The sequence below is a fragment of the Triturus cristatus genome, chromosome 8, assembly GCF_964204655.1.
Source record: "Triturus cristatus chromosome 8, aTriCri1.1, whole genome shotgun sequence".
Taxonomy (NCBI): domain Eukaryota; kingdom Metazoa; phylum Chordata; class Amphibia; order Caudata; family Salamandridae; genus Triturus; species Triturus cristatus.
This window is the reverse complement of record NC_140591.1, coordinates 523,928,515-523,955,342: the sequence shown is the minus strand read 5'-3', so window position 1 is coordinate 523,955,342 and position 26,828 is coordinate 523,928,515. Positions and strand designations below refer to the sequence as shown.

At 46.6% G+C, this 26,828-nt stretch overlaps 1 protein-coding gene across 3 annotated transcripts in view; it reads left to right on the top strand.

The window, feature by feature from the left end:
- The window catches only part of DIAPH3 (diaphanous related formin 3), a 2,278,729-nt gene that overhangs the window by 99,196 nt on the left and 2,152,705 nt on the right, over window positions 1-26,828 (top strand). For 2 of the 3 annotated variants that reach the window (XM_085621985.1, XM_085621987.1), the window contains exon 2: window positions 20,193-20,225. The exons of the other annotated variant lie outside the window; for it this stretch is intronic. In XM_085621985.1, coding sequence (XP_085478111.1) covers window positions 20,193-20,225 — 33 coding nt within the window. The remainder of the gene's footprint in view (window positions 1-20,192; window positions 20,226-26,828) is intronic. 3 annotated transcript variants of the gene reach the window in all.

Sequence of the window (26,828 nt, the reverse complement as noted above, 5' to 3'; positions counted from 1 at the left end):
AGTTCGCCCACGTAGCTCGCCCAAAGATATAATTGACCTTTAACAAGAACAATTTCAGTGCCTAACACAGAAACACTGATATACTGTGACTCCCCCCGCCCCGCTTCTTTTTGTCTTGTCTACATGGTATGTGTAGACAGTATGGATGTAACTTGGCAGTCACTGGGTCTTGTTTTGACATTTTATTTTCTCATAAGCGTTATTGAGATGATAGCTTTGACTGCTCAGTTCATCTTTATTTCATTGCGGTGGCGTCTCCTCTGCACGCTTCCCGTAAAGAAAACGGACACGTTGCTTTTTTTCTGCAGCATTATTTCATGTCATGAAACATCAAAAGTAAACTCTGAACAATACATTATTGTTGAAATAGAAATTGAATTCATGTCAGAAAGGGATTTGGGTTGAATGATGTAGTGCTTCTTGCATTTTCTCTTGAATTATACGTCTGTGGTAGATGACAACATCGATAACTCACAAATCCAAGTGGCTTTGTTTGGTGGCGTGATTTAGAAGTGTGAGGTGGCAGCGACATGAGCAATATGCATAATATACTGTGACAATATTATCTAGAGTGTCTTGTTAATTTTCTCATTCGGATATCTCGGAGGTGCCCCGAAACCATTAATCTATATTAAAATTGTGTGCTGAACCGCCCTCCTATATCCGTGATTTTTGCCCCGCAGCGCCCCGGCGTGTGCCGGTGTTCTCTCCTGTCTCCAGCCGGGGGAGATATCTCTGTTATGAGAAGGGAGTTGCTTCAGGGGCTGTTAGTATTAAAAAGTGAGGTCTTGATTTTCTTGGAAACGGGTTTAGCCATAGTGTAACGCATGAGCAGAAGGTCTTGTAGCCCCCCTCCCTTCCACAGCGCAATATGCAGGCAAGGCACATTGTGGTCGTAATTTCTTAGAATAACTCTTTCTAAGTACCCACCTGCATCTTAATTCAATAAATGTTAGCACACAGGCATTCGGTACCGATTTGGTAATAATTCGTTTGGTAGAAAAAAATCTTTTTTTTCGACGAGTCTGTAAGAGTGTTAAATAAATGCACAAGGAACAGAGACAGTGAGAGCAGACTGGCTGGACGACCATGCCTCTGATGGTTTAGTCTCAGTGGTGGGAACAAAAAATTAACTTCAAAATGAGGATCTGCTATAGAATGTTAACCTGGATGTGCTAAATAAATGAAGCACACCTTTTATGAGAAAAAGTGTGTAGATGTTCGTGTCTTCTCTGCCGAGTGAAACCGTATAAATGTTTCTCTCATATGTTTAAAAGTAGGAAGGAGGCTGGGACAAGATTTATTAAAATGGTGTTTGTGTCCATCCCTGCGAAAGAGTTTTTTATTTCTTAAGGAACCTGTGCAATTTTTTTTAGCTGAATGAAAACCTTTTGTACAAGTTTGTTGATTGAAAGGTATTTTTGCCATAGCAGGTGATGCATAATTTTTTTTTTTTTTTTAAAAAACCTTTATTCATCAAAAATAAGGACACAGCTATTCAGCCGACAACCCGGAGGTGCGGCAGCTTCAAGAGAGCAATACAAAGAAGCATCCACAGTGCATAGAAAGGAGAAACAAAAAGGTTCCATTTTAAATAAACACAAACACAAACCAAACCCAAGCAAGGCGAAGTACACTGAATACACCTGGTGATTGCCCCTCAGGGGAGACCGGACCCCCTTCGTCTATCAGTCACAGCGCTGTGATAAGAGGAAAAAGGGGAAAAGCAGAGGCCCAAGAAGTCAATTAACAATCAGAACATATGTACAGAGCTGGAAAGAATGCTAAGGAGAGAGCTGCTCCTCGGGGGGATCCAGATCAGGGGCAAGGCATATGCCCCCCCTATATTGGTTCCACCGCCCCCAAATGGCATGCCACTTCCGAGGGCGCCCTCTAGCGCAATATACCATCTTTTCCCTGAACATATTCCAGTCCATGTTTTCCTTCCACGCAGCCAATGTGGGGGGTCCCGCGGAGCCCCACAAGGTGATGCATAATTGACGTTTTTTATTTCCAGGTACGTTGCATAATTTGCCGGTCATTGCTGTTCAATTAGTCGTCCTCAATGCATAATTAAGTCTATTGTACAAAATAATTTGATCCTTCATTGATACATAACTCACATTGGTATTGTTCTTAATGCAGTATACCCCTGTTTTTACATTTTTAGAATCTCCCTTAAATGTAGGTTTCGTGATTGCCTTGAGGTTGCTTTTTGAATTTGTCAAAATATTTGAGGAATTTGAATAAAAGATGTATGGTGAATTGATTAAACGTAAACACTTTCATTCAGCATCTTTCAGCTTTAGAAATAGTGTCCTATGTGCAAGGTCATCCATGCAATAGGTCACTTTGTAAGACTGGACTGGAGCCAGGCAAATATCACAGAAGTGTTCAAAATGTTATGCCTCTTTTTGGGATATAGCGGGTGTGTAATTCTTATTCTTGATTTAGACGCTGATATGCATCGTATTTGCCAAGCTGTTCAAATCTGGAATGCACGTGTGTTCTTTCCTGTGGTGCTACTGCTTGGTCCAGAGGCAGAATGTCATCTGCTAAGACCGACTATAGGAGCAAGGCTGTAGGCCTCCAATCCTTGAGCTCTGCCACTCTGGTCCAGCCGTAAGTGAGGATATGTGAATCCCTGACACCCTGTGAAGGGGTCCTCTTAAACTTTCGCTGTCCTGAAGTGCCCTTTTAGGCCAATATTCCAGCCTCTGCTCCAGCATTCTTTAAGTGTATTATTTCCCGAACTTGAAATCACCCATTTTCCTATCTCTAGAAAGATTTATGTTGCTTACCCGCAACAAGGACACTGTAATCCTAATTTTGTATCTGGGCAAAACGCACCTCCAATTGCATTTTATCCGGCTGGGCTTTTGAAGTTCATAATTCCCCTGTTAAGCTCTTAGGTGTGGCCCTAAACGTACAGAGTAGCATGCTATCGTTCAGAGAAATAACTTAGTTACATTCATCTTTAATTACGGAACAAAGCAAAAATAAAAACACCTTTATTAGGACTGCGAAGACACTTGAAATTTCCAAGTTGATCTTGTTCCAAGCCGAACTAAATTTGTGAAATTCCAGCCTGTTGAATTAGCTGGCCGTCCACTAGGCTAATAAAGGAGCTGAAGTACATTTATTTGGGTAGGAATCACATCCTTAGTAAGTGACCCCTCATTCAATGTAATCACTCCTATATATAGATAGCATGCAATTTATAAATGATTCCGACTGCACTTTGTATACATATATATTACTTACCCAAGTCCTGGTGGGAGTATAGGGTGGTCCTTGTTATTACGTACATGTACATTTAGTTGGGACACAATAGAGGAAGGAAGATTTGATTGTTGGGAAACTGAAGTTCCCCAGTTTAACTCTGAAGCGCAGTGCCCCATCACAGTGCACACTATTGTTATTCTCCAGTCATGCCATGATCACAGGAGAATGCAGAAACAGTCAGATTTACATAAGTCTCTTGGGTCAAAGATTGGTGCAACTCTTGTTCAACAGAGCTTTGGGCTTCGGCACTCTCTTACAAATCAAGTTCCTGTTCCTGTCCCTGTAGTGTATAATGCCTGTCCCAGAAATGTTTTCAGACCATGATTGGAGCAGACACCATCGCAAGCATCCCCACGACCCACCTTCCTCCCTTATCCTTTCTCTTTTCTCCTCCATTAAAATTGAATTTCTAACTCGTAATTGAGAAGAATTGTAGTTGGTAGTGCCTCGAGCAGAGACGTTGTTGATCCCGCCATTGTTAATTGGTCTCTGTATCTAGTTGCTTTAGTTCATGTAATATGCCTAGATGTTTCACTGAGCTGTCGGGTCCTCTAACATCGTAAGTAATGGTATTAAATCCCATATTGATATGGGTACCAGGAGATGGTTGCTTCCACATCAGGAAAGTGGGCCGTAAAAACCTTTCTGATAAAATGTATTTTGAGCAAGCTCTGTGTCTAGGAACACCCTCCTGATTAGTCTAACCTTCCTGCAAATTCTCCACCAAATTCCTAATCCCCCACAGCCTCCATCTCCACAAATTCTCTAACCTATCTTCCCGTTAGGGTCCCTCAACTGTTGTGAAAGAACTAAAAACTGCAATACGTCTAAGTAACCAGGTGATTCCTTTGCTTAAACCAAGTCCTCTATAGCCTAGAGGCTAGCCCCTCTCAGCCCACCACCTGCTCCTCAGACCCACATGCAAAACAGACCCATGCAGTCTGTCTCACTGGCAGTTCAACTTCTTCTTCAGTGTTTAACGTCCCATAAAGCTGTCCGCACTGAGATTTTTTAAGTTTGTGCAATGGCAATCCTTCCTTTTGTTATGATTACCTTGTTGTCTGGGGGACTGCCACAGCTGTTTCTAGTCACTGTCCGTCATTCTGGTTTCTTTGTTGCGGCCATCCATCTTCAAATGTAAGATTTCATGGGCTTAAACGAGCGACTTGGTGTACCATGACTTTTCCTCCCATGGCAAAACAATGTGGAACAGGTGACACCACTTACATATGACTTCTAGTTCCATCAGAAATGCAGTTACTAGCATCTCACTTGGGGGTGATGGTGGAGAGATCTTGATACAGTTGGTGCTCCACTCCATTGAAGATTACCCTCCTTTTTCTCACAGACTCTGTAACTGACTTGTAGCTGTGCAGCCATACATGTAAATGTGGGAAGAACCCTCCTCCTGGGCTGACCGGGTGCTATTTTCTGTCTCCTGTCTGTACTGATCGGGGATTCTCCAGACCTTTCGTCCCACATGGCTTTCAGGAGATTTTCAAAATATTTCTTGATAATTTTGCCCTCCACTCCTTTTGGTGCACTGTAGGAAGGTTAAATCTGACTGCATGGTTACCCCCACTTATTTTCTGGTGTTTTGCTGGTTTTTGACTTAGTTTGACTGGGATCCTGCTAATCAGGACCCCGGTCTATCCGCTTTCTCCCTAAATTGGTTGCTCATGTACTTTAGGTACACTCCAGATTGGATTCTGGGGTACCCTTATCAGCCCCTAGTATTTGGTATATTATGTACCCAAGGCATAGGTACCCCAGAGGCCTCTCAGGGGCTGCAGCATGTATTATGCCACCCCTGGGAGACCATTCAAAATGACACAACAGGTCTGCTACAGCAGCCTTTGTAAGGTGGTGCATGCACCCCTTACTTGGATATAGGTTCACTATGTCTATCCTTATCACTGCACATATATATCAGTCACCCCTATGGCAGGCCTTATCAATCCTAAAGGCTGGGTGCTGGGTTTTATGTGAGAGGGTGCACATTAAGCCTGGGCGGTAAATTCCGTTTCGCTTGCGGAATTTGGGTAATTTTGCGTTCCGCGGAGAACGCGGAATTGCCAAAAATTCTGCGATCCGCGGCTTTGCAGATTTTTTTGCTCCTTCGCACTTTTAAAATGCGTGTTCGCGAGATATTTCCCCCCGAGCACACAAACAATGTTCGCGAACAGGAAAAAAGCATCGCGAACGGGCAGAACAAGCAATTTCTCGTGTTCGCGGAACTCTGTGTGCTCGCGGAGATTTTTTGCCGTTTCGCGGAGCTTAGCGTAGCGCAACTACACAAATTCCGCCCATCCCTAGTGCCCATGCTTGAGCAGAGCCCCTCTGCATTCTCCTGAACCTACATTCCGGGGTTGTTTGTGATGCAGCCAGCCATATACTCTTTAAGTGCATTATAACCTCGCGGTAAATGCTAACTTTAAAGCGGCTGCATGGAAACATGTCGTGTTTGGTGTCGTACACCTTGGAATCATATCTCTACACCAGTAACTGGTGTGGGAAGTATGATTCCAGCCTACTAGAGGGAGAAATATGACAGCACCGGTACACCTGGTACCAGCTTACAGACCCTGGCATCACAAAATGGATGCTGCCAGCCACAGCCTCGAGTCTGCCCTCCTGCTGCGGGACGAAACTCCGGCAGGGGAAGACTGGACAATAGGTTGCATGTCACAGGGAGGTGTGGCCACCTTCCAGACAGGCTTTGTTGTCTGCACTGGGGGCACATTTGGTGTCCCTGTGCATAGTCCAGCTCAAACCGGTTGCAGGGGCTATCAGCCCCTGCTCTGGCGCGAAGCTGGACAAAGGACATGGGAGTAGCCACCCCTCTGTCCTGACCCTCCCATAGGCGAGTCCCCAGAGTTTGTTCATAATCAATAGGGAATGGATCACTTGTACCTGCAACCAGGGTCCAGATTGTTCTATCCGTCAGTACTCAATATAGGTACTTGGGGAACCCTCATTCACGTAAACAGGTCGTGGGGCGGTTTATCTTGATTCTCCGCCTTTCTTTACATACGTGACAGCATCATCATTAGGTCTCTTTTTTTATGCTTCCTCCACCTGGAGGGAACCACTGGATTTCACAGTAGTGATCAGAAATTAGTAGTGTAAGGTGCTTTAGTGAAAAGTGATGTTAAAAATGTCTTTCTCATACTACCCTAGAAGTAAAAAAAAAAATTCTGTCTGGTGTATGGGAAGACTCTTAAAAAGGTGAAGTGCGTGCAGAAAGGACTAATTATGAGAGCGCTGCACTGTTTATGTCCAGATCTAAGGTCGACTGTGTCAGCCCTAAACATGCCCCTGAAGGGTCAATGGGCTTTCTTTAGGACCTAAAAAATATATGTGTGAGAAAAGGTATTGTCCGATTCTGAAATATATCAGAGTGAATACTCTGAGATGAAAGGTCTATAGTACCTTAAGGTTTGCAGTACCTAAAAAAGAAGAGGAAAGAGACAAACAACAATGCGAGCACTTATTCGCTTAAGTACAGATTAAAGAGTTCAGCAGACTAAAATAAGTGGCAAATCTTTAAAATTTTAAGCTAGTACGTGAATGGCAAATCTTTAATTTGTGTGATCTGTAGTTGGTTAACGGCTTGTTATGCTCAAGCGGGTGATGGTAGCTGTGTTGTCGTAGCTCATCATAGTTCTTTGTAAATACCGGTTACATTTGTTTGGTAGATGTCCTTTAATAAATTCTAAAATTCTGGTGGAGCGGTTGTTGCAAAAGGGGCGCTTAGGCATGTGTGAGATAACTGAGCCTGTACGTGTATTAAAGTAAGTGACGCGGCGTGATGTAGTTATAATCCTCATAGGGAGTGTATAACTCTCTCTTGCTCATAGGTCTATGTGTACATAAAGAAAAAGATGTCTAAGAACAAGGCGTGCTTGCATTGCGTGTATGTAGAGCATGCATGTCTTTAGTAGGTGAACAATCTATATGTATGGTCGGGCAGAGTTAACTAATGGCGTGTCTGCGGCGGTATTGTTGTGCCCAATTATCGCTATTAAATGGGTCAGTCATGTGATAACAAGGTAAAGTGGTCTTCTAGCTCGTACCTTACGAAGTCCTGATTCGGGCTTCTTCGGGGCCGCTGAGAGTGCAGTAACTACGGTCAGTGAGGGAATAATAGAAATAACAAAATACCGTCAGGTTACTCGTCGCGTGTGTTGAGAAATACTTTACGTGTCTTCACAAGATGCCTTGCCTCGCTGTCCATACCTCATCTGTAGGTTAAGCACGACTTGTGCTGGCGCTGTTCTCAGGCTCCCGGATGGCGCGGGATCCCGTGTGAGAACAGTATATCGCGTCACGCAGCATGGAAATGGATAAAAGACTCACATGGAACTATTGAGTAGTTTTTTGCGTGCTATTGGCCCCGATACTTGTGGTATAGTGACATGAAAAATAATAAAGGCCCTGTTCATTTAATGCACATATGCAAGGGTTACTTTGTGTATAAGTCGTTTGGAAAGGTCGATTTCTTATTGAGATGGTGATAGATGGAGATACTGAAATAACTAGCAAAAAAGCTTTCAATAACCTTTCAGATACAACGTATTGGAGTTTAGTGGAAATTTCTCAATTAAGAGTCATTTAGAAGGCTGATGTAAAAAAAAAGGGTCATTTAGAAGGTTGATGTAAAATGCCATAGAGGTCGTGTTTGTGGGACTGGATGGACTTTAGGGACAGATATGTAAATGGACTACAGTCTAGACCGAAGGCCATTTGATACTGAGCCAAGGGATGTTATCGTTGAGGCCCACAGTATCTGTCTTGAGACGATGTACCCATCTCTGTTCCTTTTCAAAAAGGGTTTTTTCAGCGTTTTGGGTTGTCACTGTCAGTGTTTCAATGATGACCCAATTGAGGTCGTCAATAGTGTGTTTTTGTTCGATATAGTGCCTGCTCATTTTTGTTGTCTCCCGTTTGCACTTTACATTACTCCTATGTTCACAGATCCTCTGCTTAACCTTACGGCATGTCATTCCGATACATCTGAGGTTGCAAGGGCATGTGGTCATATAGACAACATGAGACGTGTTACAATTGGTATGTTGTCTTATCGTCCATTTAAGTTCTGGTGTTGGTTGTATGATCTTAGTTGGTGTCATTAAATTGCATACTGAGCATTGTCCACAGGGATAGTGGCCTGTAACTGGTTGCATGTTCCACAGTGTGTTGGTTATTCTGTTTTGCTGGGGTGCCAACGGTCGTGTATGTACCAATATGTCTTTGATATTCCTTGTTCTTTTGTTGGCAAACCTTGGTTTGGGCCACTTCAATGTTCCTGAAGTTAGTATGCGCCAGTTTTTGATTATCTTTTTTATTGCATTGCTCGCAATACTATAGGTAGCTACGCATGTGAGTGTCTTTAGAACTTGGCTTTTTTGTGTAGTTTCTAGTAGGCTTTCTCGTGGTTGATTCCTAGCCCTCTATACTGGACAATAGGTTTCCTGTCACAGGGAGGTGTGACCACCTCTCAGACAGCCTTTAGTGTATTGGGGCTGGGTGGGTGCACTCTGAGAGTGCTTTGTCTGCACTGGGGGCACTTTTGGTGTCCCTGTGCATAGTCCAGCTCAAACCGGTTGCAGGGGCTATCAGCCCCTGCTCTGGCGCGAAACTGGACAAAGGACATGGGTGTAGCCACCCCTCTGTCCTGACCCTCCCATAGGTAGGTCCCCAGAGTTTGTCCCACCCCTTCCTTGGGTATAAAGTAGGAACTCCTGGCTACAGGACTTTGGATTTACCTGGACGAAACTCTGCTACAGAAACCCAGTACTTTAACTATCTACACTATGCTTGATGACTGAAGAATCTCCCTTGGAGTAAAGGAGTCACTCCCTTGCAAGGCAGGCACCTGAAACGCATTTGACCGGTTTGCATCTACGCAGCTCCTGAAGGACTCGAAGATTTTGCAACACAGGAGGTTGGTTCCTAAGTTTCCCCGATGTCGACTAGTGCTCTCAGCAGACCTGAGACCCGCAGCCCTCGTGGGGACTGTGCAAACCGTACCCCTGGACACAGTGCACATTTGCAGCAGCCTATGCTTTTTGGCGATCCCTGAGGCTGTGCTTTGGGCTACTTGTAGTCCTGACCCGAGCAGTGTTTCCACCGAAGATTACCGGCCTACACTACACGAGTGTTCCGTGGGCTGGTATTTTATGATTCCTCTCGCGGTCCCTTCGCGATCCCTGGTCCGTCGACCTGTGGGTCCCTGTGAAGGCAACTTTAACTTTCAGTGGGCTTTTCTGGTTGCTCCAGACGTGCCCTGACTCTCCATCGCTTGGGGAGTCCCCAGGACTTGCTGGTCCACACCGAATCATCTTTTCTCTGACCGCGTGGGGTGCAGTTGCCAATTGCTTGTTGATCTCCAATCCGGACACCGACCTCCAGCACTTGACATCCTTCGTGGGAAAGCTCGCCTGCGGACTTTGGTCGTCGTCGACGTCTCCTGGACCCGTGGTATCAGAGTCAAGCTTCACCTCATCTCACCTGAAACACCCGACATTGGTGGGCATTCGTCTATTGTGCCCCTGGTCACTGTGAAGTGACCCAGACTCTATCCCCTCTGCTTTCAGGTTCTTCTCCGCTCCGATCCAGACTTGGATCACACCGGACACTTCTCATCTTCCCGGCAGCAGCACTTCTTCGCATCACGCCATTGAAATCAACTAGCGTTTCCGACACCACTTGACCCATATGCACCCGGCTCTCCTGGGATAGGTAACTCGGGTACCTTGGTACTTTCAAGGGTGCTGGCCTTAGAATCTTCTATGTTCCAAAGGTTTTGCTTGAAGTCCTCTCCTAAGTGTCCTTAATCTTTAAAATTCCAACCTCTACTTTCCCATAGGATTGTTCGGTGCTCGTGCCTGTTTTCTCACACTGCATGCGTCCCCCGTGGGTCCCCTGTGTCACTACCTTGGGTGGTTCCTTGGGGTCCCAGTGAGACATGCTCTAGGCACTGTGTCTAGTCAAGTCGTGGTTGTTATACCACTTTCTTAATATATGGTTTTATCTCCCCCTGGGGCCCACTGTGTATTGTGCTATTTACTGTCGTTCTAGTGCTTTCATATTGTGTATCTGTGAGAAAGTGCTGTCTTTCTTGCATGGTATGCCCCCGCTTTTTGCTGAATTGCTGAATGTACTTTGACTGAGTGTGCCCTGGACTCCTGCCAATCAGGTGCCCAGAGCCTATGTTCCTTCCCTAAAACAAACCAAACCCAAATTGGCAAACCGTGGCCACATGTCAGCCCCTGGTAAATGGTACCCTAGGTACCCAGGGCCTTGTGACCAGGGAAGGCCTCTAAGGGCTGCAGCACTCCTTGTGTCACCCTTAGAGCCCCTGTACCCTTACACACACACACACTGCCTTTGCAGGCTGAGTGTTTCTGTGCAAGACAAAAACAGTCGACATGACACACATCCCTGTGTGCCATGCCCATCACCTACACTGCCATGACATACATCAATCACCCCTCTAGCTGGGTGCCTTATGCCAATGGTGTGGGCACAGGAGCAGGAGTCCTGTGCCCCTACAATGCCCAGGTCCATTCCTGAGCACTTTAAGTGCAGAGCTGCCATTTAGGAGTACATGGTGCTGAGAGCACGTCAAACACGAGCTACCCAGCACCATAATGGCAACACTAAAGACTGAGAAGTTTGGTATCAAACTTCTCAGCACATTAAACCCACACTGATGCCAGTGTGGGATTTAATGTACCCAGCACCCCAGAGGGTATCTTAGAGGTGCCCCCTTAAACCTAACCTACAATCCACGTCTGCTCTGAGGCTGCCTAGGCTGCCACGCAGCAGACATGTTGCTGGACCCCTGGGTAGGAGAGCCCCTGCTCTCCTGGGCCTGCAACAATGCACATCCTGGGCGAGGTGCTAAATCTCCTCCCCCAGGATGGGCAGGGGGAAGCTTCAAAGGCATGCCGCCTCTTTGAGCTTCCCCAGGCAACTGCAACCCCCCACTCTGGCGGGAAGCTTTGGCCGGAAACCCCAAATACGGACAGGGGATGTGCCAGCCTGCCAACCCCACCCGTCAGGTGGGGCAGGCGAGGTGAAGCACATCTCCGGGCTCTCGCCATGTTGAAGATGGGGAGCCCTACCCTATCGGGACTAGGCTACTGCCCCCCTCCCACAGGAGAGAGGCAGGATAGGGGGTGTACCCACCCCAGGACAGGGACCCATTGGTCCCTGCCCTTCACCTACCTGTAACGCCCCTAAATCTAGTATTTAGGGGCACCCTGAACCTTCCTTCCCCAGATTCCAGATTCAAAACTACAAAGAAGAGCAAGAAGAAAGAAGACCTGCCCTGCAGCTGCTAAAAAGAGGAAGACACCAACTGCTTTGGCCCCAGCCATACCGGCCTGTCGACCCTCGAACCTGCTCCTGCTCCAACCCGGCATCTCTTGTGGCCAGCAACCTCACCAACCCCGGAGGGCCTGGCTACCTTTTGGCTCTAAGCCCCTGGGACTCCCATGAGTAGAGGCTCTACTGAAAACCTACCTCTAATCCCTGGCAGCAGCCCGGAACCGCGAACCCAGCACACTCTGCACCAGCCAAGTCTGGCCAGTGCCGGAGTGAACAAAGACCCCGAGGAGGACCCCACGGCGACTGTGACCCCGAGTCCAGCACCCAAGGACCTCCCTCGACACTCCTGAAGAAGCCTGCAGCCTCAGAACAAGGTGCCCCCCCCTACCGCGATCAACAGAGGGTAAGATTTCCCGACACCAAAAGGCACCCCTGCACGCGGCCCCCTGTGCCCAATCCCGGGGTACCTACCTATCCTCCAACTACCCAACTTGCCTCTCGAAGTGGTGGTGGCACCTGACGAGTCCTCGTCCCCGAGCTTGCAGTCTTTTTCTAAACCGGAGATTTCCCATTGAAATCAATTGAGCGCCCGAAGGCTCAAAAGCACTCTGCACCCAGCCACCCGAGTGGCCCTGGCAGTGAAAACTCTACACCTACCTACTTCCCCACTTGCCCTGAGTAAGTGACCAGGAGCCCAGCTCCCACAGCCGCGTGGCTTGCCAGTCAGCAGCCACCAACCAAGGCCCCCCTATCCCTCATAGGATAACATTGGGCCTAACTCTCTCTGCACCCGGCTGCCCTAGAGTCGCTGAGGGTGAACCAACTGTACCTACCTGACCCTGGGGGACCCCGGAGTCTATGCCCAGAACCGCAACTCTGCCAGTCGAGTACTTACCCTTAAACCGCTAACTCTATTTTCCTCATAGGGTAACATTGACTGGCTTTTTCCTGAAATTTCTTCTAAGTGTGGACTTTTCAAATCTTAAATATTCACCAAAAATCAGCCGAGTAACGAAAACGAAATTACTCACCTGCTCTTAGGTGAGCTCCCAGTGCTGGATCTTGGTGCCCAGCACTGACTCTGAAAAATACTTACAACTGTACTTACCCTTAACCCAATTTTCTTCCATAGGAAATCATTGACTGTTTTTCTGTGAAATTTCTTCTAAGTGTCGATTTCTGCAATCTTTAAATATTCTTCAAAAATCGTATAATATCTGAAAACGTAATTACTTGCCTGTTTTGGATAAAGGTCCCAGTACTGAGTCTAGGCACCCAGTACTGGATTACAAAAGTCACGAGAACATACTGTACCTGCAACTTGAATTTTCTTCCATAGGGAATCATTGACTGTTTTCTGTGAAATATTTTTAAGTGTCAACTTTTAAAATAGCTAAATATTGTTTAAAAATCATTACAGTAATTAAGTCGACTTTCATCACTTGATTCTGAGTACTGACCCAGGACTGAATCTAGGATCCAGTCCTGGAATTCCAAAAGTAATCTAAAAAGTAATCTGTTGCAAATAACTTGAATTTTCCATTGAGCTCAATGCATTGTTGTGTTTAAAATAGTTGCCTACTGCAACCACTTGTAACTGTTTACTAAAGTCAATTGCATATTGTAAAAGTATTTATATGAAACCTCTCATTCTGAGAAAGTATATTTTAAATCCAAGTGTTGGTTCTAAAATAAAACAAGCATATATTTTTGTATATATAAACCATTGGCCTAGAGTTCAGTTATTGAGTGTGTGAGACCATTTGCTGACTGAGTGTGTACAACAAATGCTTTACACTGTCCTCTGATACTGCCTTACTGCTCGACCAAGCTACCACTTTAGAGAGTAAGGTTATATCTAACTTTAACCTCTGTCAAACCTTGGGGGTCTGTGGACTCTGTACACCCTGTACCTATTAAGGAACAGGATATACAGAGCCACTTTCTCACAGTATCCTGTTCTCTAATCTCACAAACAAGTTAGTAGAGAGTGTTTAGTAATAAATACATATATTTTATATATACCTTGTGTGGTTCTCCTTTCATTTGGTCATTCAGGAGGTTATAATCTGGTAAACCAAGCTGCTTTACATTCCTTTGAGACATAGCCTGAAGGCTGCTCTCCATAGCTACCACTAGGATAGCTTTCAATAAAGGTTGTCTTTAACCTAATCATCAATAAGGGTTTTTTGGACTGGTACAAGGTGCCCACTATAACTAGTGGGCAGCACATACCAGGCCAACTTCTCACATGCCCCCTTGGATGTGGATATTGTTACGCCTGGAGCAGTTTTCTAGGTCCTGTTGCTTTTCTTAGTGTAGTGTGACTTATTCATCCAGTGTGATGATCCTCGCACTGTATTGCTCTAGGTAAAGCAATCTTTAATCCATGGGTGCCTCATGGTTCTGCTAACAGTTTCCCAGCTTTACAACATTTTTTACTAATCTCTTTGAGGCATTGCTTCAGTTCCTCTCGTATCGAGCTAATCTTCACCCTCATTTTCCACAAAAAGTGGTGGCTTTGTTTGCCTCCCTGTCTAAAATTTGGCGGACCTCCGGGAGAAAGCAACACTGCGTTTTTCCTCTGAGGGGCCCCCTGTTACTTTTTGGGGTGCTCACTGCTGCAGAATGTCCCTTAATATTTATGCTCCTTTGGCCCCTGCTAGTGGAAATGATCCAGCTGCTTGGGCCCAGAGTTCAAGGCATGTTTATGGAAGACCACATCGTAAGCCACCACAACCGAACATCATTCCCAGCTTTGGGAGAGGGCATTGGTATATGTAACACTTTTAAGACTCTAGCTTCTGGTGACTACAACGAGTGTTCCTTAGTGCTTTCCAGTCCAGAGGGCATATTTGCGGAGAGGCCCAGAGAGTGGCAGTAGCTCCACTCCGTTTGTTGAGGGCCTCTTGATTCTCTAGGGTCAGAGCAAGATCGCCCTCTCATGTGGTCTATGTCTCTGGTGTGTTTTCGCTTCTCCCCAAAGATGGGGATGCTCCGGCACTGTACCCTCGCCTTCAGTGCTCTCTGCTTTTGATACCCAAATCTATAGCCACTGTCTATTTCAGTATCTGCCTCTTTACTGAGGAAACCCCGTGGGGTCTTATATTTCTGTTGGGGCCTGCACAGAACCACCCATCATAAGTGCAGTACCTGCTAGGCCCTTGCTCCTGTGTGCCAAAGTCCAATTTTAGTCTTGTCTGAGAATCCAGGTGATCGAACCTCCATCAAGCCCGAGTGCCTCAGGGCAATTGTTAAGTCAAGGGCCTCTACGCATCCTGAGCCCACTTTTTCACAGGCAAGCTCACACAGGAGAACTGCTGCTTTGATAAAATACTACACTCAAAGTGAGCCTGAAGGTAGAATATGTATTAGAGTTAGACAGCTGACTACTGCCTTTTGGCTAAATGTTCTAAGTAATGTTGATTGTGTTCTTTTTTAAAAAATATTTTTATTGAGTTTCTGATAGGCATATATAAATATATACAAGGCACGACACATTTGAAATGAAGTAGAATACAAAACAATAACCAAATAGATACCCTTTCTGTGCAAAATAAAAAACAGGTCTTATAAGATACTCTTATTACTACAAAGCTTCAATAAGGAGTCAATTAGATTCCTCTTTCCATTGCTTAATTGGATCCCAAATTTTTCTCCCTAATTTTCTCCCTCTTTTCCCCTTTCTAGCATATATTGCCTTCTCTAAGTTATATATATTGCCAATAATCGAGCAAGCCACTGATGGTACGATGGCGGTATAGGATCTAACCAGGTGGAAGTTATGCATAATCTTAATACTGCCATTGCAACAAATATAAGGTATCCCCCCTTCATGTAAATATCATTGTGATTAACACCAAGAAGAATTATCGATGGAGACAGGGTTATTTCAACAGCCAAGACTCTGGAAAGAAATTCCTCGATATTCTTTTGTGTTGGTTGCAAATGGATACATGTTGCAATCATGTGTGTCAAATTAGCCTCTAAGCTTCCGCACCTAGGACATCTAATCCCCGAGGTCCCTCCCCACTGTGCGATTCTCGCAGGAGTATAGTAGAGATGGTAGACAGTTTTATAGTGCTGTGCCTGTAGGGATGCAGAGCATAGAATATTCTTTCCCAGCTCTAATGATACAAGAAAACACTCTTCTACTATGTGTAGCTTTGTCGCCCATTGCTGCGCCATTCTATCCTTGTCATCCTGTTTAGCTTTTATCAATTCCGAATAGAACCTCCTAATCGTGCAATCTGTTCCTGCTTGTACTAAATCCATAATTGGAATCCTACCAAACCCAGTTGGACCCCCCCGCTTTGTTTCAATATAGCTTCTTATTTGTAAGAACTTAAAGAAATGTCTTGTCTCTATACCATAGTTTGTCTGTAACTCCGAGAATTGCAATACCCCTTGTGTAGTCATAATGTCTCCCAACATCCTTATCCCCTTTCTTCCCCATGCTCTAAAAACCCAACCTGAAAAGATATCTACTGGTAAAGTAGGGTTTGCACTCATTCTGGTGTATGCATTATATTTCCCCAAACCAAAACTTTTTGAAAATGCTTTCCATATGTTATAAGCCGCTAAAACCGTCTTGAATCGCGTCCTTTAAAAGTAACAGAAATCAGTATGTTTCAAAAGTAAGTTCTCCGCTTCTGCCCCCATGACTAAGCCATAGATTGCCAACGTGCCAAGCTCATCCTGTCCTTCAATCTCTGCCCCTCCTATCAAGCCCACCATGTTCTGTAGGGCCGCTGCCCAATAATATAGTTTTAAATCCGGGAGCGACCATCCACCCCTATCACGAGGCAATGCCATATACCTAAGAGCTCTCCTTGTCTTTCCCTTTGCCCAAATAAATCTATTAATCATATTTTCACATTCCTTAAACCCTCTTGATTCAAATAATAATGGTATTGCTCTAAAGAGATATAGGAACTTAGGTAGGATCAACATCTTTATGATGTTAGTGCGCCCCACAATTGAGAGATGGAGATTCTCAAGCCTATCTAAGTCCCTTCTCGCTTTAGCAAAAACAGGTGTCGTATTTTTCTCTACCAAAGTGTCTAAATTGGAGGAGATAATTACCCCCAAGTACACCCCATCCTGCACCACTCGATGATCAGAACAATCTACATATTTATTCTTAATTATCTGTGTCTTATTAGAGTTCAATTTATAACCTGATACTAGTCCGAATCTAGTGGCCTCAATTTCAACCTGCCCTATAGCTTCTGTGGGATTAGATGTGATCACTGCCACGTCCTCCGCGTATGCGAGCACCTTAGAATATCCTATGTGCGTATACACCGGGGAAATCCTATCACAACTCTCTATTCTTCGAATCAAGGGGTCGATATACATCGCAAATAAAAGCGGAGAGCAAGGGCAGCCCTGTCTGGTGCCTCTCTTAATTTGAAAAGAATTAGTTAAGGCTGAATTAATCCGGATTACAGCACTTGGAGCTCTATATAGTGCTTGGATTGCCTTAATATATCCATCTTTTATGCCTGCTCTTTTCAAAATATGCCACAAATAGTTCCAGGAGACCCGATCGAATGCTTTTTCTGCGTCTAATAACATTACAGCCATCGGGTCTCCTGAGACCTCCATGGCGTCAAATAATGTGATAACCTTACGGGTATGGTGGGTCGTACCCCTACCCGGAATAAACCCATGCTGATTACTACTCACGAGGGAACCTATTATTTGAGCAAATCTTGTTGCTAATATTTTAGAAAAAATTTTGGCGTCAGAATTCATGAGCGTGATTGGCCTAAATGATGCCAGCATGGTGGGAAGTTTTCCTTTTTTCAGAATTACCACTATTTCAGCGCCACCCCATGACCCTGGTATGTAGACCCCAGATTGTGCTTTCTGTATCGTTGTTGCCAAGTCTTGAGAAAGAGCATCCCAGAATACTTTATAAAATTCAATTGGTATTTGGTCAGGGCCTGACGCTTTACCCGAAGGGAGATTCACTATAGCATTTTTAATCTCTTGTAGGTCCAATAGTTCTTCCAGCCCCTCTGATTCTTCCTCTGTTAATCGCACCACTGGTATATCCTCCAAGTATATCCCTATCTCATCCAGATCCCGACCATTTTGCTCATCATATAACGAGATATAAAGTTTCCTAAATACCTCTTATTTCATCTGGGTTTGTGCGCAGATTACCTTCAGAGTCTGTGATTTCTCTTACCTCACCTGAAGCAATCCTTTGTCTTGTACGAATAGCTAATGTTCTCCCAGCTGCTTCACTAAATTCATAGCACCTTTCTCTGTTGGTCAAATATATCTTAGCTGCCTCATCCGCAATAACCTCTTCAGCATCCATTTTTACCTTTGTTAATTTTAGAAGTGCTTGTTCTAGGGGATCCCCCGTCATAACACAGTGTTGCAACTCTTCCTCTGCTTCCAAGACTGCCCCAGTTAGATCTCTTACTCTAGATTGCTCCTGTTTACGTTTAAAGGTATTAAAACTTAAAGTTTCCCCTCGTATCCCTGCCTTGAAAGCATCCCAGACTATTCCTGTCTCTGCACTGCCTCTATTATTTTCAAAGAACTCCTTAATCCATCGAGTCATATACTGAATATATTTTTGGTCCTGAAGAAGCCCACGCTCAAATGTCCATATTCTGACCTTCCTGGGTCGTGAGGGCATATTCAAGCTCAGAATCAAAGGGTTATGATCACTAAGTATACGGGGAAGCCTTTCTATCTTTACACAGGAGATCATCGAGTTAGAAGTAAAAAAGTAGTCTAGTCTTACGCAAACCTGATGAGGGGCAGAGTAATACGTAAATCCACTATCCCCGTTTTTTAGCTTCCCCCAAACATCTGATAACCTATTGTTCCTCACAAGCTCTCCTAGTGCTCGATGTACTCTTTTCTTTCTTCCCTGATACCTCCCGAATGATCCTGTCTCTACACCTAGCCCATCTGCCCCATTTATATTAAAATCCCCTGAGGTGCCCAGGAGGATAGTTCTGCATCTAAGAATTCAAAACTCTCTGGATCATCCTCCGTTGACCCATAATTTACCCCAAGGTTACGCCACTCTCCCTCAACCAGACATTCAATTAATGCCCACCTACCCCATTGGTCTTCTAGCTTTTTCCTGGTATTCACATTTATGTTCTTTGATAATATTGCAACCCCTCTATGTTTAGAGCCTTGTTTTGAATATGCTAAAACCTGAAAGCCTAATTGGTCCAAAAGATATGCCTGTGAGGCCATAATATGAGTTTCTTGCATAAATATAAAATCAACATTCATTTGTTTTAATAACACGGCAATCTTTTGTCTTTTCTGGCGATCGTTCAAACCACTAACGTTCCATGTTGCTACTCTAATAGCCATTGTAGGTCAAGTAGAATTGATATTCCCGAAAAGAGACAGAAGTTAAAGTTAAAGAGATTTCGCTTAAAAAATGTCATTACATTACATCTAATACATCTAATACTGTTTTCTGATTTCTGTTCAAATGACTTTCCCTTCATTCTTAAAGTACAGAGCAATACTAATCCTTCCCATATTTGCATTTCTTTACTTGTGCAATTCTTAGTTTGTCGTGCCCTGCCCCCCTTCACTGCGCCCCCACCCTCCCCAATCTCCCCCCCCCCCCCCCCTACAAACTCTCCCCCCTTTACTGGCAAATAGGTCAATCCTGACCTATGTATGGCAACCTAAAACCTAAGGATGTCCACCTCCCCCCCCCCCCCTCACCTACTACCCTTTTCAATGTTGATTGTGTTCCACTCCCCATATATTTTATGTGTATTTATCCCCAGGCATCTATCATTCTCCCTCACACAGGCATCTGCCCACGAATAAGCATTTGTTCATCTTTCCTACCACACATGTATCTATCCAGCTATGCAACCACATGTCAACCATACCCGCCCATTAGTGTATGAACTCCCAGATTTACAACAATATATTCATGCTTTGTTATCAACCATACCGCTATAAGCACATCTGGGTATTGTGTATGTGTGCGTGCATGCAGATGGGTGCCTATATGTTTGTGTTTTGTTTGTGCATCCAAACGTACAACTAGGAAACATACAGCAATTACAACAGAAAATAACTTAATCTAAAACAAGCTGTCACAAATTGCCTTATCCAATGCTTGTTTTTAATTTGTTGATAAAATATTTTATCTGGTTAAGACACCAGTTGAGGTCTGGTAATGTCCAGCTAGTGAATAAGTGCCGAAAGTATACAAAATGAGCAACAACTTCCGGCATGCCTCATAATATTCTCTCCACATTATTACAGCGTCATACTTGGTAATCTATTTTTGACATTTAGGTATATAATTTAGAGTAACTAATATTCCACTGTTTGTTTTGAAGTGCTTTCTTTAGTGAAAACTAATTATTGGATTGAACTATTTGATTGTTTTATCACTTATAGTAAATGCGAATGAAATACTATTGGCCTAATTAGAATTACTTTTACATCACTAAGATAATAACGTTTTGATCTGGAGTTATTTCAGCTGAAGATATGCCATTTGAGTACTGTTCTCATCAAACATTGTCTTTTTTCATTTCTTATCGCTGCAGCAGTTAAATATTAGGACTCTTACAGACGATGTGGTAAGGTTGCATGCAATATGGTCTGCTTTGTGCTTTGCTCCTAACCCCGCTGCATGGCTGTGCATGCTACTTTTATATAATTAGTCATGTAAACATTCGTCCTTGCAGGAACTGTTACACCAGCATAATGAAGTTTAACCATGAACATTATTTGGAAAATGACCGAAACTTACAGTAGCAGTACTACCCAAATATTTCTAAATCTGAAATGATCAATGTGTTTTTCCCAAATTATCATTCTTTTTGACTACTGTAACCATACCTCTTTTTCATTCCTTTTTGTATTACACATACCTCCAGTATTTAATATTCTGAAACATAGGCTGTAAGTGCACTGTCCAGCCTGACTAGATGTCCGAATGGTGTAAACACTGTCTGTTGGCAGGGCCACAAACCCATAGTCACTGTGCTACTTTGAAGGATTATTAGAACATGTTGAGCACACTATATTGTACATTAGGACAACTGGCAAAAACAAGGTGACTTACTTCTGTCTTTTGAAAACAGCTTAATTTGAATTTTCGATAAATATTTTGGGTGTTTGTGCTGCTTTGTTTAAACCAAACGCATGTCTTCTTGACTGGCAACTTGGCTGTATTCCACGGCTTATTATAATTTGTGTTATGCTTACTTTTTAATTCAATTGAATTGCTTCTTTGTGTATGTTGGTTGCCTAACGGGTAATGGTGATGCCAGGAATGGGGTTAATTTGGTGTTTGGGTGGTAGGGGTGAAGTTTTGTTACTCTATAAACTCCATAAACCTGCTCTGGGTATGTCAACACAGTTTTGAGAAAATCACTTTTTTTGTAAAGCCCGGGACACTGTCTGCTTTGGTGGTTCTTGAGCTGCTTTCAGGTAAGAACAGGCCTGTTCCTCAGACTCACCATTTCTGTATGGTCGGCCTGGTCCTTAGTCTTCTGGTGCTAGAATTGTCTGCTAAATTCAAACCGAGCACATACTCTATGCTCTTCTGGATAGCACATCCCAGAGGCTGGATGATTTCGGTTGGAAAGTTTATTCATTGGACAACCTAATGCTCATAAAGAACAACACTAATTGCTTACTTTCTAATTTAATCCCATACCCAATTTGCTGGGGCACAAGCAGGACTCTTTCTATTTTCTAATCTCTGGTGATATGGGCACATTCAAGCAATTGATGCAGATGGGGTTGGACACGACTAATTCAGTAGTTGCTACTTGTCCACTTCCTTCCCCCAATAAATATCTTTATGAAGGAGGTGTCCTCCATCCTCAAAAAAAATCCACTCTTAAGTAAGCTCTGTATTCTCAAAGGGTCATGATTGCTACACGAGTTAACGTCTAGACTGGCTTGCATATTGGACCTATCATTCCTCAACTAATATCTCAAGAAGTTCAGAATAACTACTTTATCATGTTTTTCAAGTGCTCCAGATGCTTGCTTGTATGGTGTTACAAGATTTCCATGATGCGTATTCTCATATTGCAGTTGTGAAGTACTACACACAGTACCTCCTGTGGTTTGTTGTGGGGAGCGAACTTACGACTATCCATGCAGTTATTTTGCCTATTCCTGGTCCCCAGGCTTCTCATGAAAGTGATGGTGGCTAACTTGTACCCCAAGGTGGGAGTTGTTCCTATACTAAGAGCACGCTTCCACCACAGTCCATTCCTCTTGTGTCTGGTTTGCAATCAAAGTTTTTTAACATTTCGCAGTTTCCATCAATCAGCAGAAATCTTCTCTGATCACTTCACAAATAGATACTACTTTGGAAGCTCTTAAGATACCCCAAGGGAGGGGGCGTGGCCGAGCCGAGCTGCAAGATGGCCGCCGTGTAACGGGGCTCTGCCGGCCGAACAATCAATCCGTTAGCCCATCCGTTCTCTGCCTGACTTTCCGTGTAGGGAAGCTACGGCGGGAGATGCCCGGACGCCGAGGATCCCGGCGGTGCTTCAGCGACAGAAATCGGCTGCGGAAATCCGGGGCTACGGGCCCTCGTGACTCCGGCTGCTGGGGCGTTCCGCGCTGGGCGGCGCCGTCTGCTGCGCGAGGCCCTGGTCGGAGGCCGCTACCTGTTTGGCGAGTTGGGACCGGCGTGGACGCCTGCAGAGTGCTGGATGCCCGACGTCTGCAACCATAGATGTAGCTGCGGGCCCCTGCTGGGCTGAGTGCGGCCTTCACGGCGGCTCCGGGGCACACAGTGCGCTGGCCTGACGATCTGGCTGCCTGGGCCTTGCCGACGGGGACGCGGCCTGGTGCTGCTGGCGGAGCCGGTGATCCTGCTGACCTAGGGCGACGGGAGGTGGCCGCCGCGGAGCCTGATCCATACCTGCGAGGTGGCGAACCCAACATGCTGGCCTATGCTGATCCGTGCCCAGGCCTTTGACTGACATACGGCACTGCGAGTTGGTGGCACGTAGAGCGTGGAGCGAGAACGGCTGGGTGCCCATCCAGATTGCTACCTGACCGCGGTGAGTCCCCGATTGATGAATAGATGCTGCTGACCCGCCGCCTGGGCGAGACGACAGCTGGCTGGGCCTAGCCTGCCTGGAGAGGTTCCCGGGGACACGTGTTGGCCGCTCGGTGAAACGGCTGCCGGGCCCTTACGGACTAGTGCTGGTTGGGGCCCGGAGCCTACGAAGTGCCGGCTGCCCCCTTTTACTTGGTGCCGGTGTGTGTAGGGCCCGGAGGGCGACATGGGGAAATCCGACGCCAAGCAGCGGAAGCTCTACTTTGAGAAACAGGCTTCCCGCGGCGCTGTGGCGGCTCCGCCATCGCCACCGGTGGTCCCTGAAACGCAGCTAGACCCACCACCTGAGGAAGATGTTAGAAGTATGTTTCGCGACCTTAAAGGGTGCCTCAAGGAAATCGATGGCAAGCTCGACTCCATGGCCCAGCGGCTTGATGGCATATCTCATAAAGTAGACCAGCACGAGGAGAAGATCGCTGCGGCGGAGGCGCGGATTACCGACTGCGAGGAGAGCATTGGAGACACCCAGGAGAGGCTACTTCGCATGGACAAGGTCCTGGAGGTGATCAGAGGGCGCAATGAGGATTTGGAGGCCCGCTCCCGAAGGAACAATGTTCGTATTATTGGCATTGCGGAATCCACGAATATTGGTAACATGGAACAATTTATTGAAGGAATGTTCCGCGAACTGTTTGGGGCGGACCTGTCGGCCATGTTCCTGGTCGAGCGGGCACACCGAACACTGGGGCCGCGGCCGATCCTGGCACGTGTTCTGAACTACCGGGACAGGGACACTATCCTGCAGTTGGCGCGTGAAAAAGGTGAGCTCCGATTCCAAAATATGGCCATCTCCTTATTTCCAGACTTTACACAGGCGGTACAGGCCGCAAGGCGAGAATTTATACCGGCTAAAAAAATATTCCAAAAGGTGGGGACTAAATATGCCATGTTATACCCGGCCAAGTTGCGGATACACCACAAAGGGAAGCCAATGTTCTTTACGGCCGCAGCGGATGCCCTCAAATTTGCCAGGTAGGCGGAGCGCTCGCAACGTGGGCGAGAAGATGAGCACGGCACTTCTCCGCTGGGCCAGCTGAGCGACACAGAGTGACACAGCGCGCTATCCCTCTGAGATGTGAAGAGATGCTGGACATCGTAACTGTAAGGTACATGACCTGTAGCCGCGGATGGGAGTCCAGGGGGCTCTTGAGGGCCGTGGGATTTGTCCCGGACCTGTGCGGACTGGCTCGACTGGTCGCGGCCCGCGCCGCTCAGACCCTATGGAGCGCTGCGGGGGGAGGACTGTCGGGCCCCCTTACGCTGTGGCTAATTGTACTGTATTTACCTAAGGCAGCACTGTTCGGCCACCCTGTCGCTTTTTAGACGGGGGTGTGAGCCGGTGACCCCACGCCCTGTGGGATGATTCCCGAGACATTGTTATATGGCAGTTCTTGTTGGGTGGGGAGGTGGGGGGGGACTGTTTCTCAACCTGTTTGGGGGGTTGGAGTGGGTGGGGAAGGGTTTTGGTTATTGTTGGTTGTTGCTCTCTCACTGCGGTTTCTTAGTGCACCACGAACTGGCGTCACACCCTTGCAGCAGGCTGACTGTATAACATTGCTTATCCCGGTGACTGGGTGGCGGGGGGATCCCCGATGGCCCCTGGTCTGTGGGACGTTGATATCCTTGCCACCGTATGGGACACACACATATAAACCTCCCTGACCGAGTTGCGATGCCTTACATGGAATATCCGCGGTCTTAACGACCACCGCAAGATACGCCTGACTCAGACTTATCTGTCACGCCACAACATTGACATATGTTTCCTGCAGGAAACTCATTTGCCTCGAAGCGCCGGAGACAAGCTGCGAGGCGCTAGATGGGGCGAGGTACACACTTCGGGCTGCTCCAGCTATTCCCGGGGAGTGGCCATTCTTATCCGTAAAGGCCTTCCCTGGCAAATGTTAAGGTAGATGCCGACACAGAGGGGCGCTACATCATACTGAGCGGGAAACTATTTCACATGCCGCTGACGTTAGTTAACACATATGGGCCCAACTCGGATGACCCTGGGTTTTTCCGCCACATCTGGCACTTGACACAATCACTGGGTGGTGGGGATTGCGTGTGGGGAGGGGATTTCAATGCCGTGCTGTCGCTAGACTTGGATAGGGAGGGGGCAGCCCGCACTCATCACCCACAAGCTGCTAGTCTTATACGCGGCCTAATGGCTGATTATAACCTACTAGATTCGTGGAGGGTATTACATCCCGCGGTTAGGGAAGGCACCTGCTTCACCCCGCACAAAGGAGCCTGGTCCCGCCTAGACTTCTGGCTCTTGACCCCGCAGGCCCATGCATGGGTGTCTTCAGTTGCTCATAAGGCGCGCACCCTCTCAGACCACTCCCCTGTCGAGCTGACTTTGAAGGTCCCCAAGCCATACATCACGCCCTTCACATGGCGCCTGCCGCCACAGGCCCTGTCGGACCCGGTGTTTCGAGAGGATATTCACCAACACATAACTGACTACTTTGAGCACAATGAGGGCTCCGTGACGTCGCTGGGCACCCTGTGGGACGCATTTAAGGTGGTGATAAGGGGCCACTGCATCGCGGGACAGGCCAAAGTCCTAAAGACCATAAGGGCTGCGCTCGGTAAATTAGAAGACCGTCTGCACTCATTGGAGGTGCAGTACTGCTCGGACCCCTCGGCTGCCACGTTGGCATCAAGCGGAGGCTGAAAGAGAGCTCAAATTCCTGACTAAATATGCGACGGCCCGCCGTTATGGGGAAGGGGACCGCCCTGGCAGGACGCTTGCCCTCCTGCTGCGCTCGCAGCGGCCCTCGACATTTGTCTCCGCAGTGATGACTGGGGGAGGTGATACCGTATATACCCCCCCGGAAATACTAGATGCCTTCCGGACTTTTTACAAGGGTCTGTACAGGTCGCGGGCAGCCCACACCCAGGCGGAGCTGTCTGAATATTTTGATACCATACAGCTTATATGGTTTAATGCACACCAGAAAGGTTATTTCGATCGACCATTTGAGGCAGAAGATGTGCGTGAGGCCATAGGGTCATTGGCTGCTGGTAAGGCGCCGGGGCCGGACGGCCTCCCGGCGCAGTTCTACAAGGAATATGTGGATCTCCTGGCCCCCCCGCCTGCTGGCGGTATATGCGGAGGCGGCTGAGACGGGTATGCTCCCGGACTCCATGAGGGAGGCTGTCATCATCACCCTCCTGAAACCAGATAAAGATGCCCAGCAGTGCGACTCTTATAGGCCACTATCATTAATCAACACTGACGCCAAGATCTTTGCGAAAATGCTTGCAACTCGCCTGCAGCCGGTGTTACCCCTGATGATCCGCCCGGATCAGTCGGGCTTTATACCGGGCCGCTCAACGTCCCATAACCTCCGCACCCTCTTCGGAGTACTGCACTATTTGGCCCGCATGTTAAGGCTGCGGCTGTGCTACTGGACGCCACCAAAGCGTTTGACTCCCTGGAATGGGGATTCCTGTTCCCTCTGCTGCAGCGCATGGGGGTAAGCGAGGCCTTTATCGGCTACATACGACTACTTTATAAAGACATTACTGCCAGGGTGAGGGTCAATGGGTTGATCTCTGAGCCTTTTGCCATTCGGAGAGGCACGAGACAGGGCTGCCCCTTGTCACCTCTGCTTTTTGCCATCGCCACTGAACCTCTGGCTGCCCGCATTAGACAACATCATGCGGCCAGGGGCATTGGCTTCTCCTCAAGGGCTCTGACCATATCGCTATATGCTGATGATGTTACACTGTATGTTTCTGATCCTCAGGTCAACCTCTCCCCTTTGACACAAGAACTACTGGATTATGGACGGTTGTCAGGTGTCAATATCAATTGGGAGAAATCAGTCATTCTGCCCTTGACCACCGGGACTCCCCGCTTTACCCCGGACTGCCCGCTGAAATGGGCGACTGGGCCGGTGCGATACCTGGGGATCTGGGTGAGCACAGATATGCAGCAGATATGGACAGAAAACTATGGGCGGGTGACCGGCTGGGTGGAGGAGAGGGTTGGTCGCTGGAAGCATTTGCCCCTTTCGCTGGCTGGCAGGATTGCTGTGGCAAAAATGGTGATCCTGCCTAAACTCCTCTACTTATTTGT